The sequence below is a fragment of the Acinonyx jubatus genome, chromosome C1 (assembly GCF_027475565.1).
Source record: "Acinonyx jubatus isolate Ajub_Pintada_27869175 chromosome C1, VMU_Ajub_asm_v1.0, whole genome shotgun sequence".
In the NCBI taxonomy this organism is placed as follows: domain Eukaryota; kingdom Metazoa; phylum Chordata; class Mammalia; order Carnivora; family Felidae; genus Acinonyx; species Acinonyx jubatus.
In genome coordinates this window covers 39,874,723-39,888,086 of record NC_069381.1, presented here as the reverse complement: position 1 = coordinate 39,888,086, position 13,364 = coordinate 39,874,723, and the positions used below count along the sequence as shown (strand labels likewise).

The 13,364-nt window shown below is 36.2% G+C and overlaps 1 protein-coding gene across 3 annotated transcripts in view; it reads left to right on the top strand.

Moving 5' to 3' along the window:
- Positions 1-13,364, top strand: part of FAF1 (Fas associated factor 1) — a 508,536-nt gene that overhangs the window by 364,678 nt on the left and 130,494 nt on the right. For all 3 annotated transcript variants that reach the window (XM_027059229.2, XM_015070778.3, XM_015070768.3), the window contains one exon: positions 4,747-4,901. In XM_027059229.2, the coding sequence (XP_026915030.1) occupies positions 4,747-4,901 (155 nt within the window). The remainder of the gene's footprint in view (positions 1-4,746; positions 4,902-13,364) is intronic.

The following is a 13,364-nucleotide window of genomic DNA, read 5'->3' as shown; positions in this document are numbered from 1 at the left end:
GGTTCTGTAATGCTAAGTGTCTAAATACAATAGTTCCTGTAACTCAAGGCCACATCACATTGGTTGCTGTCAGCCTGGCATTTTCCTAAGCATCAACTTAGTACCTTAGCTCTTGGATTTTACTTTATTTTATTTTTTAAACGTTTATTCATTTTTGAGAGACAGAGAGCAAGTGGGGGAGGAGCAGAGAGAGAGAGAGAGTGACACAGAATCTGAAACAGCCCCAGGCTCTGAGCTGTCAGCACAGAGCCTGATGTGGGGCTCGAACCCACAGACTGCGAGATCATGACCTGAGCTGAAGTTGGCCGCTTAACTGACTGAGCCACCCAAGCACCCCAGCTCTTGGATTTTAATGTGAAGATTAGTGAGGCCCTGAAGTCAGGGACACAATTTAGCATATAAACACTATTGCTAGTAGGAGAAATAGAGGAGCTTCATAATCTTTAATACATTTTCTTGGCTATCATTTCTTTTGAAATTGCTTTCAAATCCTTTATTTTACTTGGATAATTCTGGAATCTTCATCTTAACAACTACATTTCATTCAGCACTTACTTTGGGCCAGATGTTGTGAATAGGTACTATACCCACTTTATCCACAGTCCTTGGAATAAACACCCATCTTGCTCCATGGTCACACAGATGGTAAGTGCAAAATTGGATTTAGCACAGAGCTTTTTTACCTTTACACTATGTTACCAAAACCTAGATCACAAAGAGGGAGTCTGAGGAGAGTGTAGCTGGTCTGCTTGCCTTTGTCGCCCAGACTTACACCCTCTGTGCCAAATTAGAAATACAAATAAAATGTAGTTTCTTTAATGTCCCATTCTTATCACTTATCTTATGGTACTGCAATTAAATTTTTGCTTCCCTATACACTGACAACCCCCCCCCCCAACTCTTTGAAGACAAGGGAACTTTGTTTTATTCATCTTTATATTCTCAATGCCTAACACATAGGCACTCCGTAAATGTTATTGAACTGAATTATTAATGGACCAAAGGGAAAAATGGTTATAGTTATGGAAAACAAAACATTTTCTCATGCTTTTTCAATGTACTAGATGCCCTTTCTTCACAAAAGCAGTTTTCTGATATGCTGAACCCAGTTCTCACTGTTTGGACCTGTGTTTAATTGAGCTCAATAAAATAATCAGAAATCTGTGTCTGGGGCTTATTTAGCTGTGCCTATAATTTAATCAAAGATTTATGTAGTCCATATTCAGTAGCATTTGCATATTATTAAGAGTTTTCTATTTTACTAAGTATTTCTGTCAAAATAGCAGAAGAAAAAATTTTTGTTGAAAGCATATTATGTTAGAAAGATCATTTTAAGATTATTCAGTTTCCCTTTTCAAAGCTACTATGGGCGTTCCACCCCCCCCACCCCCAGCCTGAAGATTCTCTTCTGATTACTCTTTTTATCATCTCCTTTCTCACAGTTTAGAGCTTAAAGTGAGAATTTTTTTTTAAGTGTGTTTTCCTGGCATCTCATGTTTAACAGTGTCAGGGGTTTGTGTCCCTGGAACGAAAACTGTTTCTCCAGAGCCTTTTTTCTCTCAGCTTCCAGTGAAAAGAGGGGCGAGGCGAGCCAGTCGCTTACCACAAAGCAATGCCACCACAAAGGAAAGATTAAGGGTTTAGAGAGAGGTCAATGTGGGTTTTTCTCTAACTAAACACTTTCCTAAAGTTTCCTTGTGGAAAAATAATGAAGTCATCTCAGAGTTTTTAAAGAATTTTTATTTCTTTTTCACCGTCTGCATTCGCTTGTCTTCTCAGCATGGATGTTTAATCTTCCTAGGCTTTGTGAATTGGCCCAAATGAATAAGTAGTGAGCTGTCTCTCTAGGAGCTAGAGGCTTATTCTAAGGGCCTAATCACTGAGTAAACACATCTTTGCCCTCCCTCTCACAACTGCGATATAATAGTCGAGATTCTAGCACAGTAACCTGGATATTGCAGGGACCAATGCTTTGAAATGCAGAGTGGTTGATCCTCCAAAACAGACAGTGCCTGATCTTCGCCTGCCTCTTTCTTCTTTTTTAAATTAAATATTGCCAAAGAGATGCTGTTTTATTGCTTGATATTGTGCATTAGTGCCCGGGATTTCCAAGTTTAGTTTCAGTCAACACTGTCGGCTGCACTTATAGGGAACTCTGCATGTTGGGTTTCTTAGTAGCCTCTTCGGCACATGTGTGTTTGGTTTGGAAGAGCATTTAAATTAAATCAGTGAGATAGCAATGTAAATCGCTAATCTCTTTCTCAAAGTCTAAATGTTCCATTGCAGCATTCTTGAGAGAAATGGGCGTTTTAAAGATTTAGCCATTGCCATTGTTTGGTTAGAAATATGCTGATTTAAAAGTGGACAGCTCTCTTGTTCCCAGTGTCTCATTAAATGTAGTTGCTGAGATACGATCAAGCAGAATTAGAGGTTGACATCCCTCTGTCTATTCAGCTAGAGAGCTCCTAAGAAGAGGAGTTCTGAATTTGTTAGTGCTGCCAGGTTCATGTTCCTTTTCCTAAAGCAGATTTCTAGATTCTTTTGCTGAAAGTGGTTTGGCATTGCTGCTGCCATTTGGTATCTTTTTTTGCCAGCGGTTTGATAATCAGCATTCAAGTTTCTTTCATCAAACATGCTGAGACCCATGCTAGCTGTAGGGATGCAAAGACTGAAAGAGACCCAGTCCTCACCCTTGAGAGACTTTGTCTAGAGGGGAAACTGGTAAACAATGATAATACCAATGGGAAGAGATAGAGGCCCAGAAAAGGAAGCTGTTACCTCTGCCTGAGGGAATCAGGGAAGGTTTCATAGAGGCATTTGCCTTGAGCCTTAAAGGATGAGTAGGAATTTACCAGATAAGTATCTCTCCCAACTGTGAATCTGATTACAGACTTCCTAGAAACCAGCTACTGTTACCTGCAGACACCAACATGGATGAAGAAACCCAGAGTCTGTCTTGTTGACCATTTTATCACCACTGCTTCCTACTAGTCCTGACACAGTATTTCAACAAATGCTTGTTGAGTGAATGATTAAATGAGTTGACCCATGGAAACAGCTACTATTGGAGTAACTGAGCTACTTACACTCAGGAATTCTGTCCTTATTCCCATTACACGTCATCTCTGAGGCCCAGGAAGCACTGATGTATGAGCAGGGGCCAATCTGGCATCTTCATATTCTATGAGCACTCCAAGCCTTGACTACAGTGTGGTTGATTTTCCTGCTACTGCTGTAGTGCCAAAGAAAGAATACTAGGCTTAGAGTCTATCAATTTGGCTTCCAGTCCCAGATGTACTACTTACTTACTAGTTGTGGTAGAATTTAGGACAAGTCTTCTTTCTAAACCTCAGTTTTCTTATCTGCTAATAAACTTAAGAATACTATTTTACAGGTATATTCTGGGGATTAAAGTAGGTAAAGGGTGTGTAACTAATAGTGCCTCCTATTCATAGTAGATGCTTTTGGAATCTTAATCTACCTATGTACCTCTGGTTACCCTCATCTAGTACAAAATTTACCTTTGGAGGAAATATTTTAATAATTACATTATTATTATTGTTATTGTTATCATCATCATTTGGATTACTGAATAGGATAATTCCAAGCTTCAAATATCAATATCCTTTCATCAATATGAGCCTTACATTTCTCTGTAAATGTCCTCCCTTTTTTTGGAATCCCACACAGCAAGTTTTTCTTTTTAATCATCACATCCTTATTTAATATGAAGGGAGAAGACCCTAAGCTTCCTTAAAATTTTCCTTTGCCAGAATTTCACAGATTGGTTTGCATATTGTGTTTACCGTGTTTTTTTTTTCCATATCATGGCAAGTGACTGTTTTTAAACTCAGCTCTTCTACAATGTAGCACCAAGAATTAGTCAATAACAATTTAGGCTCTTTAATCATCATCGCAGGGGGATGTTGTTAAAGCTGACATGTTGCAAATTATGTTGCTCAATTTCAGTTTTTAGTTTCAGTTATTTTATTAACTATCCATCTATGACAGAGGACGCTTTTAAGAGAACAAATGTCATTTCTTGATAGCAAGTTTTATCAAGCAAAGGGGAAAGAATAATGCACCATATGAGAAACCACAGCGGACATTTTCTGAAATATAGACTAGAGAGAATTCATGTGAACTACTTTCTACCATCTTTCCAGGGGCAATTAGATGTTACATGCTCTTACATAAAGACTTTAATATGAGAACACATTAAGGGCTTTGAAATTACTTGTGGAAGTAAAACATAACTTCATTTCAGACCTTTTCCCTTCAAGTAGAAGAGACTTCTCAGAGTTAAGATTAAAAACAAAAAAATATGTAAGAGACTTTGGGAATCATTCTTAATCCATATTTTTTCTCTGTACATAGTTGGATAGTTCAAAATTAATTTTCCTTTTATAAAGCATGTTTTAATATGAAGAATTGTAAATCCGTTTTATTTAAAGAAAATGCAATTCTATTGCATATTCTGCTACAGATAGGCTTGCACATGTTAACAGGGGTCTGTGACAGTCTATAAAACAATATTATCATCCTAGCCTCTTTAGAGTATAAGGAAGCAAAATTTATTCATATTAGTGAATGCTTTAGGAACTCTTAAGTGTCAGGTGCTCTTTTAGGTAGTAGCATTTAATTTTTGTCTTTGCTGTTTATATTGACAGATTATGCCTTTCCAAAATTCAAGAAATCTTATGTTAGTGAATATTTTAACTCATCTGTCTTTTCTCCTCTTTTCAGAGAAAGCTTCTTGCTATCTACCTCCACCATGATGAAAGTGTATTAACCAACGTGTTCTGCTCACAAATGCTTTGTGCTGAATCTATTGTCTCTTATCTGAGTCAAAACTTTATAACCTGGGCTTGGGATCTGACAAAGGACGCCAACAGAGCAAGGTAATACTGTTGTTACAAGTGGGGCTTCTATTTTTTAAAAAAGTTACTGTATTTGGTTTCTTATCATAAACATTTTCATCCTCAGCATTAAATTCTCTACCATTACATTTAATTAGATAAAAGGTATTTGTTGTAGCTAATGTATGCAGTTGTTTACAATTGTGAAAATATACCTCAATTTATAAAAGGTTTCTAAATCCAAGAGTAACCTGAAAACCAAAACCAAAATACCAAATTGTTTTTCATCTTTTTGCAGTAAAACTGGTACAGTACATTTCCACCTACTGGATATTCTTAGGTTCTCATATGTTGTTGAATATTTAGAGAAAATCTATTTTTAATAATGTTCAGAAAAAGCAGAGCAAGTCTAACATAAAATCTTAGTAGTAAGTTTATTTTTTAATAATTCCAGTGAAGAAGGCAAGACATTCTGGGCTAGTCCATGGAGTTGGTAATAGCTTAACTCTAGCATATACTAATTGATGTAATCGCTTTATTGCACACATTCTTTTGCACACATCCATATTCTCAGTAGGAAAAAAAATCCCTTTCCTAGCTGTCAGGATAAATTTACTTAATTTGTTAATCACAATATCTATAAATGATGAATAATTCTTCATATTTTGCCTGTTTGAGTTTCCCATCTGAAATATATTTCATCATGTTTAATTACACATGTGGCCATAACAGTCAGTGATGCTACTTTGGGTGTGTTTAACACAATCATAATCACAGGGTATTGGTTTATGAACAGGGAGATTAAGTTCATTTCAAGGCAAGCCTACTGTAGTTACCTAATTTAAATGATTATAGAACAATTAGAAATCATCTGATTTGTTTTTTTATTATTTTATAGCTTCACTGAATTTTTGCTCATCATTTAGACTTTGTTTTATGTAATCTAAACCTGAAATAAGAAGAATGATTCTTTCCTGAAATGTGAAGCAAAAGAATGTTGAAGCAATTTCTTCATCTAATACTTCATTTCTTTAAGCAAATGGTTAGGAAATTTCACAGGATGACTTCGTTCTGCATTGGAAATGTTCCCTGTTATACATAAATAAAGAACCTTTAGCACCTGTATTTGTTTAAATTAAATCAGGTTATTATTCACACTCAGTTAAAGGTGATGAAAAGCAGTGCCAAAAACAGATAAAAATGCAGCATCGAAGGTCTTTCATGAGGCAAAATACATAGACTGGAGACTTGGCTAAATCTTTTGCCATTCACTGGCAGTAAGGAATCTCCTCCTTTCCTTTTATCCACAACTTGATGGAGAAGGAAACACTATTTCTAAACCATCTGTAATGGCTAAGTTCAGCAGGCTACCTGCTGTTATTTTGTTCTATCCTCCATTTAATTCCTTAGTTCCTTTTATTTTACAATGACAAAAAATTGCAGTGTAGTTTCTTTTGAAAAACAGTGTTTGAGGGGTTTTTTTTTATGACTGGCAATCAACAGCCATGTAATTGCTTTGTTATGTTTTACCAAAGAAGTCTGTTAAGTAGCACAACTTTGATACACTAGTAATAAGAGTTTGCAGGTTACAGAGACACCTGTGGTGACCAAAGCGACAGAAGCTGCTTATTAGAAAGAGCCAGTACAGCTGTGTCCTATTAACTCCTTATGACACTTTTTTTAAAACACAAAATAAAGGCCTTGTTTAAGGCTTTAGAGCTATTTCTCAATGAATTGCAGGACCAACTGTGAGGTATGATAAGATATTTCAATCTACATTTTTAAAAATATGGCATCTCATTATTATTATTACATTCATGAAAATGAAAAGAAGTGATATTAAAGACTGAAAATAGAAACATCTAGGAATTTGCTTTAGTAAATATTTATACAAACAAGAAACAGGGCCAATGGGGCAAAAGAGAATTAACCATTTCTGGAATTTAAGATACTTGGCATCCTTACTCAAAATCAAATTCTATCCATATTACAAATTAAAAAGTATTTTAAGTTAAGGTATTATATTTCTCTCTATAAAGCAACAGAATCATGTAGATGCTTTTCATGTACATCTCCACATTATTATTGTCAAGGCAAATGGAAAATACATATTTTACATACCCAGGACGAAATTTCATTGGAATGACATATTCCTAAAATGGAGTAAAAGTAGATTTCCCTTGATATATTGAACTGCAAAAATATTTTAATTAATTAGACTAATTTATTATCACAGAAAAAGATTAGCTTAGCAACAATTTTCTTACCAGCCGTCATCTAAATAAAATTGTCTAGTTGCATTTCCATCTCTATGATCTTACTTGTATTTTTAGTACCACATTTTGTCCAGAGGTGTTTGTCATAAACATTTATTGAATTATCCATTTGACACTATTAACACTGAATAACAAAACCTCAAAGTTTCACACTCAGTTCAGTAGAAGACCACTGAACCAATATTTATTGATCAGTGAGCTGTATTTCAAAAGTTGCTGTGCCATCATTTGCATATTACCAGAAAGCTAAAATATGACAGATTAATATGTGAAAATGTAGAAGAGATTTCTACGCATCACAAACAAGATTGCTGTGATTTTCGTATGACAGATGTAAAAAGTGTGGAAATAAATTCCTGGTGGATGGCTTGTTTCATCCCATATCTGGCTTTCCTAGTTCAAACTGATCACACAAATTTTTTAAATCCTGAGCCTATATGCTATTTAGTCTGGGTGACTCCTTAGTAGTTTTCTGGGACTGCCCCCTGACGTGATAGCTGGGGACATTGGTGCCTAAGATGGGGTTGGACTTGCCAAGCAAATTTACTTTTGCTTAAGAAATAATGGGGCGCCTGGGTGGCTCAGTCCGTTAAGCATCTGACCTTGGCTCAGGTCATGATCTCGCAGTTTGTGAGTTCGAGCCCCATGTGGGGCTCTGTGCTGACAGCTCAAAGCCTGGAGCCTGCTTCAGATTCTGTTGCCCTCTTTCTCCCCCCCCCCCCCCATAAACAAACATTAAAAAGAAAAAGAAAAGAAATACTCTGCTAAGGGGCACCTGGCTGGCCTAGTCAGTAGAGCATGCGGCTCTTGATCTCGGGGTTGTGAGTTCAAGCCCCATGTTGGGTATAGAGATTACTTAAAAAAAATTAAATCTTTAAAAAAAAAATAATGGAAGAAATACTCTGCTAAACCTACAGAAACATTAGTCAGTTTACTGTGAATCTCTCATGTGTAGAAGAGAAGAATACTGTACCAAGTGAATGATTTGGTAAAGTTACCAGAATATGAATATCACTTGAGGTTTTAAGTTAAATTTCTTAATTTCACTAACAAATTAGAATAAAAAAGAAACAGATATCTATAGAATGTCACTATTATACACCCCTGTGATGTTGATGATTTGGATTTCCCACCTCCAAAATGATTCTAATAACTTTCTTTCTAAATTGAATACTTAATTTGACCAACCTATACCTGTATAAAATAGATAAGAATAATTTCTGGATTGATCTTGGAACATTCCAAATATGAATTGAGACATCAGACTTTAGCAGTAATGGTAATATAACTATCTTCTCCCTCACTAGATTGTGATCTCCCAGAAAGTCTTATTCATTTTATTTGTCTCATTAAACAGGGCACATTTATTTATTTATTTATTTATTTATTTATTTATTATTTATTTATTTATTTATTTATTTTGAGAGAGGGAGATAGAGAGCAAGCATGAGAAGGAGCAGAGAGAGGAAGACAGAGAATACCAAGCAGGCTGCACACTGTCAGTGCAAAGCCCAATGCGAGGCTCGAACTCCTGAACAGTGAGGTCATGACCTGAGCTGAAACCAAGAGTCAGTCATTTAACCAAGCCACCCAGATGCCCTGTAAACAAGGTACTTTAAATTTACAAAACTGTAGGAGAAAGAAATTCAGTAAGCATTTGGCCAATGAATGTATGCATCCATTTCTACCTAAGAATGTGCTTATAATTTCAGTATTATATATCTAAATGGAGGTTTCTTTCCTGGAAAACTCTGTACAGTCTTGGCTGTCATGTCTAGTTGCAATTCAGGGCCATTCTTTCTTAAAGCAGTAGGCAATAAGCCCTTGTTAGTCTTAAGAAGTTCTGGAGGGTATAATTTCCTAAATATCCATCTAAACAATAATCCTGAAAGAAAGAGTAGGATATACCTGTAACTGAAAGAGCTGAAGAAACAGGTAACAGTAAATAAGGAAATCCTGCAGATCATTTCTGAAAGTAGCTAAAAGATATCTTAAGAAAGGTATATTTTCTTCATGTTTATTCATTGAGTAAACATTTACTGCATATTTAATAGGAACCAGGAATGGTACTTTGCACTGAGGATGAGAAGGTGAAAAAGATACAGTGTATAATGCTCAAAATTCCTACTCTTTAGTAGGAAGACAGAGAGCTAATATGTAGTATGAAGTATGCCCAAGGTGCTTTGGGAGTATAGATGAACTTCATAGAGAGGTACTCTACCTGAGTGGGCCAAGGAAGAACTTCAAAGAAATGACACATGGAAAAATGAAATTAGGATTTTACTTTTTATATTAGCAGCATTCCTAGTTTATTAGGTTGGAGATATTTGCTATTTTTATAAAGGAATATTAGTATTTTAAGCCTCATAATTATCAGAAACGAAGAATCAGTGGTTTATGTAATTGTGGAGGAGAGAAAAAATAGAAGGACCTGCCCAGCTAGTGTAATCATATATGGTCTGAACGAGATTAAGGTTTAAGGTCAACTAGCAGGGATGGACAGATCCCAAGAAGTTGTTTTATTAATGATTCACCCCAATATTGGCATATGCTTACAGGCAGACAGTGGGGCAGAGATCAGATACTCTTTTGGATGTGGAAACATGTAGAAAATCATCATGGATTTAACTACTACAATAAAATACATTTAAGGACAATATATTGTTAGTGAACAAATGCTTGTGCTGTAAAAGAATAATTTCTTAAAATTCAGGACAGTTATCACCTTTAGGAAGCCTTGCCATTGTCCATCCTCTCTTGCCTCTCAGTCTAAAATGCACATTCTTTATGCTCCCATAATATCCATATACTAACCTGTAATGATGGAATTCATTAACATTGTATGGTTATTGTCTGTCTCCCTATTATGTTGTCACCCCCCCCCCCAGGAGAGCTATATCTATAGTCTCAATGTGTTACACAGTGCCTTTGAAAAAGTCAGTGTTATATTGATAAATAATCTCTAATAGTCTTATTGAATAATAAGTGGCAGTGGAAAGAGTATTGGAAATGCTGTTATACTACTCTAATTGTGTGATCTTCCGCCATAGCCATTAGTAGGTCTAATACAGGAAAAACCTTCATTTTCCTTGCTGAATTAATTACAAATGTCCAGACCAGGTACCTTGTCTTCTGCTGGCCCTGTAGCACTTTAGAATATTGCTGTCTGTCTTCTGTGCACCAGGCACCCACACACGCTCTGGAAAGAGACTTGAATTCCAGCCCAGATGAGTTCATCCTGTGGTTCCAGAGTTTCTTCCCCAGACTCACCAAGTCTGATAGCCCTGAAACAACTGGCCCCCTCAGATCAGGCCATTTGGGGATGGTACTCTGAGCCTTCTGCAATGGTGATGGCATTGATTAAAGTAAACATGTTCATAGGACCAGAGTGCTAAACTGGCTACATGATGAGGTATGCCAAGGAGTCAAGCAAGTTCCATTTGGGCATCATTTGAATTAAATATAGATAGTAGTATATAAAGCACTAGCACAATAAGCATTAATTTGCTTCCCTCTATTAGAGTTATTTGGACATCTATTAGTTGCATGGGAACATTGGCACAGGAATGCCCTTGATGTTAAGCTATGAGTTTTTGGCTGTAGTTGCTTCATCAAGGAAAGTTACATAACTTGTGTAACTTATGTGGCACAGTAAACCACCAATATTAACCAGTAGTAAATGGATTAATGGGTATCTCTTGTTCTGACCAGGAGGGCCCACAAGGCAAATGTCTCAGTCTATCTAGTATAAGTACTGGTTTAGATTATTTAATTCTAGAAAACTTGAATTTGACTAGGATAATGCCAAGTGGGTAATCAGCCAGCTATGAGGTGTTTATATGTAAGTTCCTGAGGTGGAAATATTTAGCACATCAGTGTACATGCTACGAAGTGTTAAATCAGCCATTGTGCACTATTTCTAAGCGGTGTTCATAGTAGCTGCAAATAGTTACCTAGGAATTGCTGACAGTGCCTGAATTACACAGGTTGTATGAAATATATATACATAATGTTGCATTAAATTTTGCCTGCACAGTTAGTACCAGTATTCACAGAATTCTGTTGCCTGTTAATATTAGCTTTTGAACTTAATGCCCTTGAGTGCAGTTATTTCAGATCACTGGAAACTTCTGCTGCTATGCTGACAGGTACTTTTTAGCCTTAATATTCAAGTGATAGTTTTCCACATTACTTAATCTTTGGCAAGAGTTAATTGACTTAAAGCTCTTATTATCAGTAGGCTGTCTTCACCTGCACTTTACATTTGAGCAATTAGCAATATTCACAGTGGCATACCCTTAATTCCAAATTACTCCATGCTTCATGCCTGGCTGAAGCCTAGATGACCATGTTACTCTAACCCTCCACCTCCATTTGATCCAGCAAATATTGCCCAGGTGTGAGGTCTGCATGGGAGACACAAGGAGTGTTAATTCCCAGCTGCTACCCTAGGAGGAGATATGGATTCTGCAGAAGTAGCTGATAAAACAGATGGACATGTTGTGGTCAGGGAACCAAGACTTCCAGAGAGCCTTCATGCCAGATTTCCATATAATTTTCCCCAAACTTCTTTATTTCCTTTGTGCTACGTTTTCCTTCCAGTACTTTTAAAGGAAATGTATTGCCATCCTAAACATCCCAGGTCAAGGGCTTAATTAATGCTTTAAAATAAAGGTTCCAAAACACCAGGAGAGTTTGTCATTTTCTCCCTGGTTTGTTTTGTGAAGAGGGAGGAGAGAAGGTGAGGAGGAACCCCTCCTGTTCCATGATTACATCCTACCCACTCATTTTCTCCTTTTCTCCTCTGCTTTTGATTTTTCGTGGCGGTCTTAACAGAATGTCAAGATCAATTTGCAGCATGGTTTAACTCAAGGTTTGCGTTCTGCCAGCAGCAATTGTCCCTGCAAACAATGCCGTGTGTTCTTGTAACTTCAGAAGCTTTTAGAAGGATCATGGCAAGGGCAGCATCTAATGACTTTATTAGTGTAGGGTTTCAAAATGGGCTCAGTAATTGTTCATATCTCTTTGTCAGCAAGTCATAATTACTGCTCAGCATTGTCCAAGGGTGCAGTTGTGAATAGTTTACTAATAGTACTGAAAGGAAGGAAAAGAGGGACAGGATAAAAGATGATGGCCTCTTATGATTGAGAACAAGCCAGTCTGTATATAGATGATGGCTAAACTGTTTATAATTCTTTACTCTTTTTAAAATAGAAGATTATCCTTTTAAAAATGTTCTTTTAGGTAATTTTAAATTACTGGTTTACAAGCCTTTTTACTGTGATTTGGATACTTCCTACACTACTACCTAGTACTGCAATCATAACTGCCTGCTGGTGCATGCATTATATCTGAATCAAGCTATATATTTTTCCCTTGATATTCATCTAATTAATGCTATTTAGAAAACAGGCATTTAACTCAGATACAGTTTTCTATGTGTTTTCACAGTCTATATGAAGACTATTTTAGAAAAGAACAATCAAAGGTGAGAACTGTTGACAATACAGTCCAAAAGAACATTATATGTTTTTAGCAAATCTTATTTTTCTCATGCACTAGACCTTTCTTGTTACTCTGTTGGTGTTCTCCTTGGTCTTTCTGCTAAACCCTTTGTATTTTGAATATTCTAAGTACTTGATTTGTAAGAGTTACAGAATAAAAAGAATCATTGTATCTTTTCAAGATACACAGAGTTTCAGCTAAATGCCAAGTTTTTGCCCTTCTGTGCTCTGTAGCCAGATTCTTTCCTGTTTTGTGACTTTCTAAATTTGTGTGCCGTTGTATGTAAATATTCCCTCCCAATAGCTAGTTATCCTAGTATTTTAGAATATACAAATTCAGATAAATATGACTGCCAGAGGTACTTGATCCAGTGTTTATATAGAATACAAAACATGAGTTATCTAATGAAACAAATTCTAAAAATTAGACATCTCCAAAATGAAATATCTTTTTTAAAGTAATATACCCCATCATGTCTTTTGCTTTTCTCCTTGCCTGAAATTGAAAAGATCTCAAGAGATTTATTTACTTTATGAACTGCTTTGTTAGTGTTAATAATTTTTATATTCATGGTTGTTTCTGAAGAACTTTTACTGATCATGTATCAACTATGCCACTTAAATCAGTAGCACAGTTCTCCTCTTCCATAAATACTGATAGTAAAACACTCAGAAAACTTATAAAGGGAATGTGTTCGTTCAGTCACCACCTATTGGAAACTGGT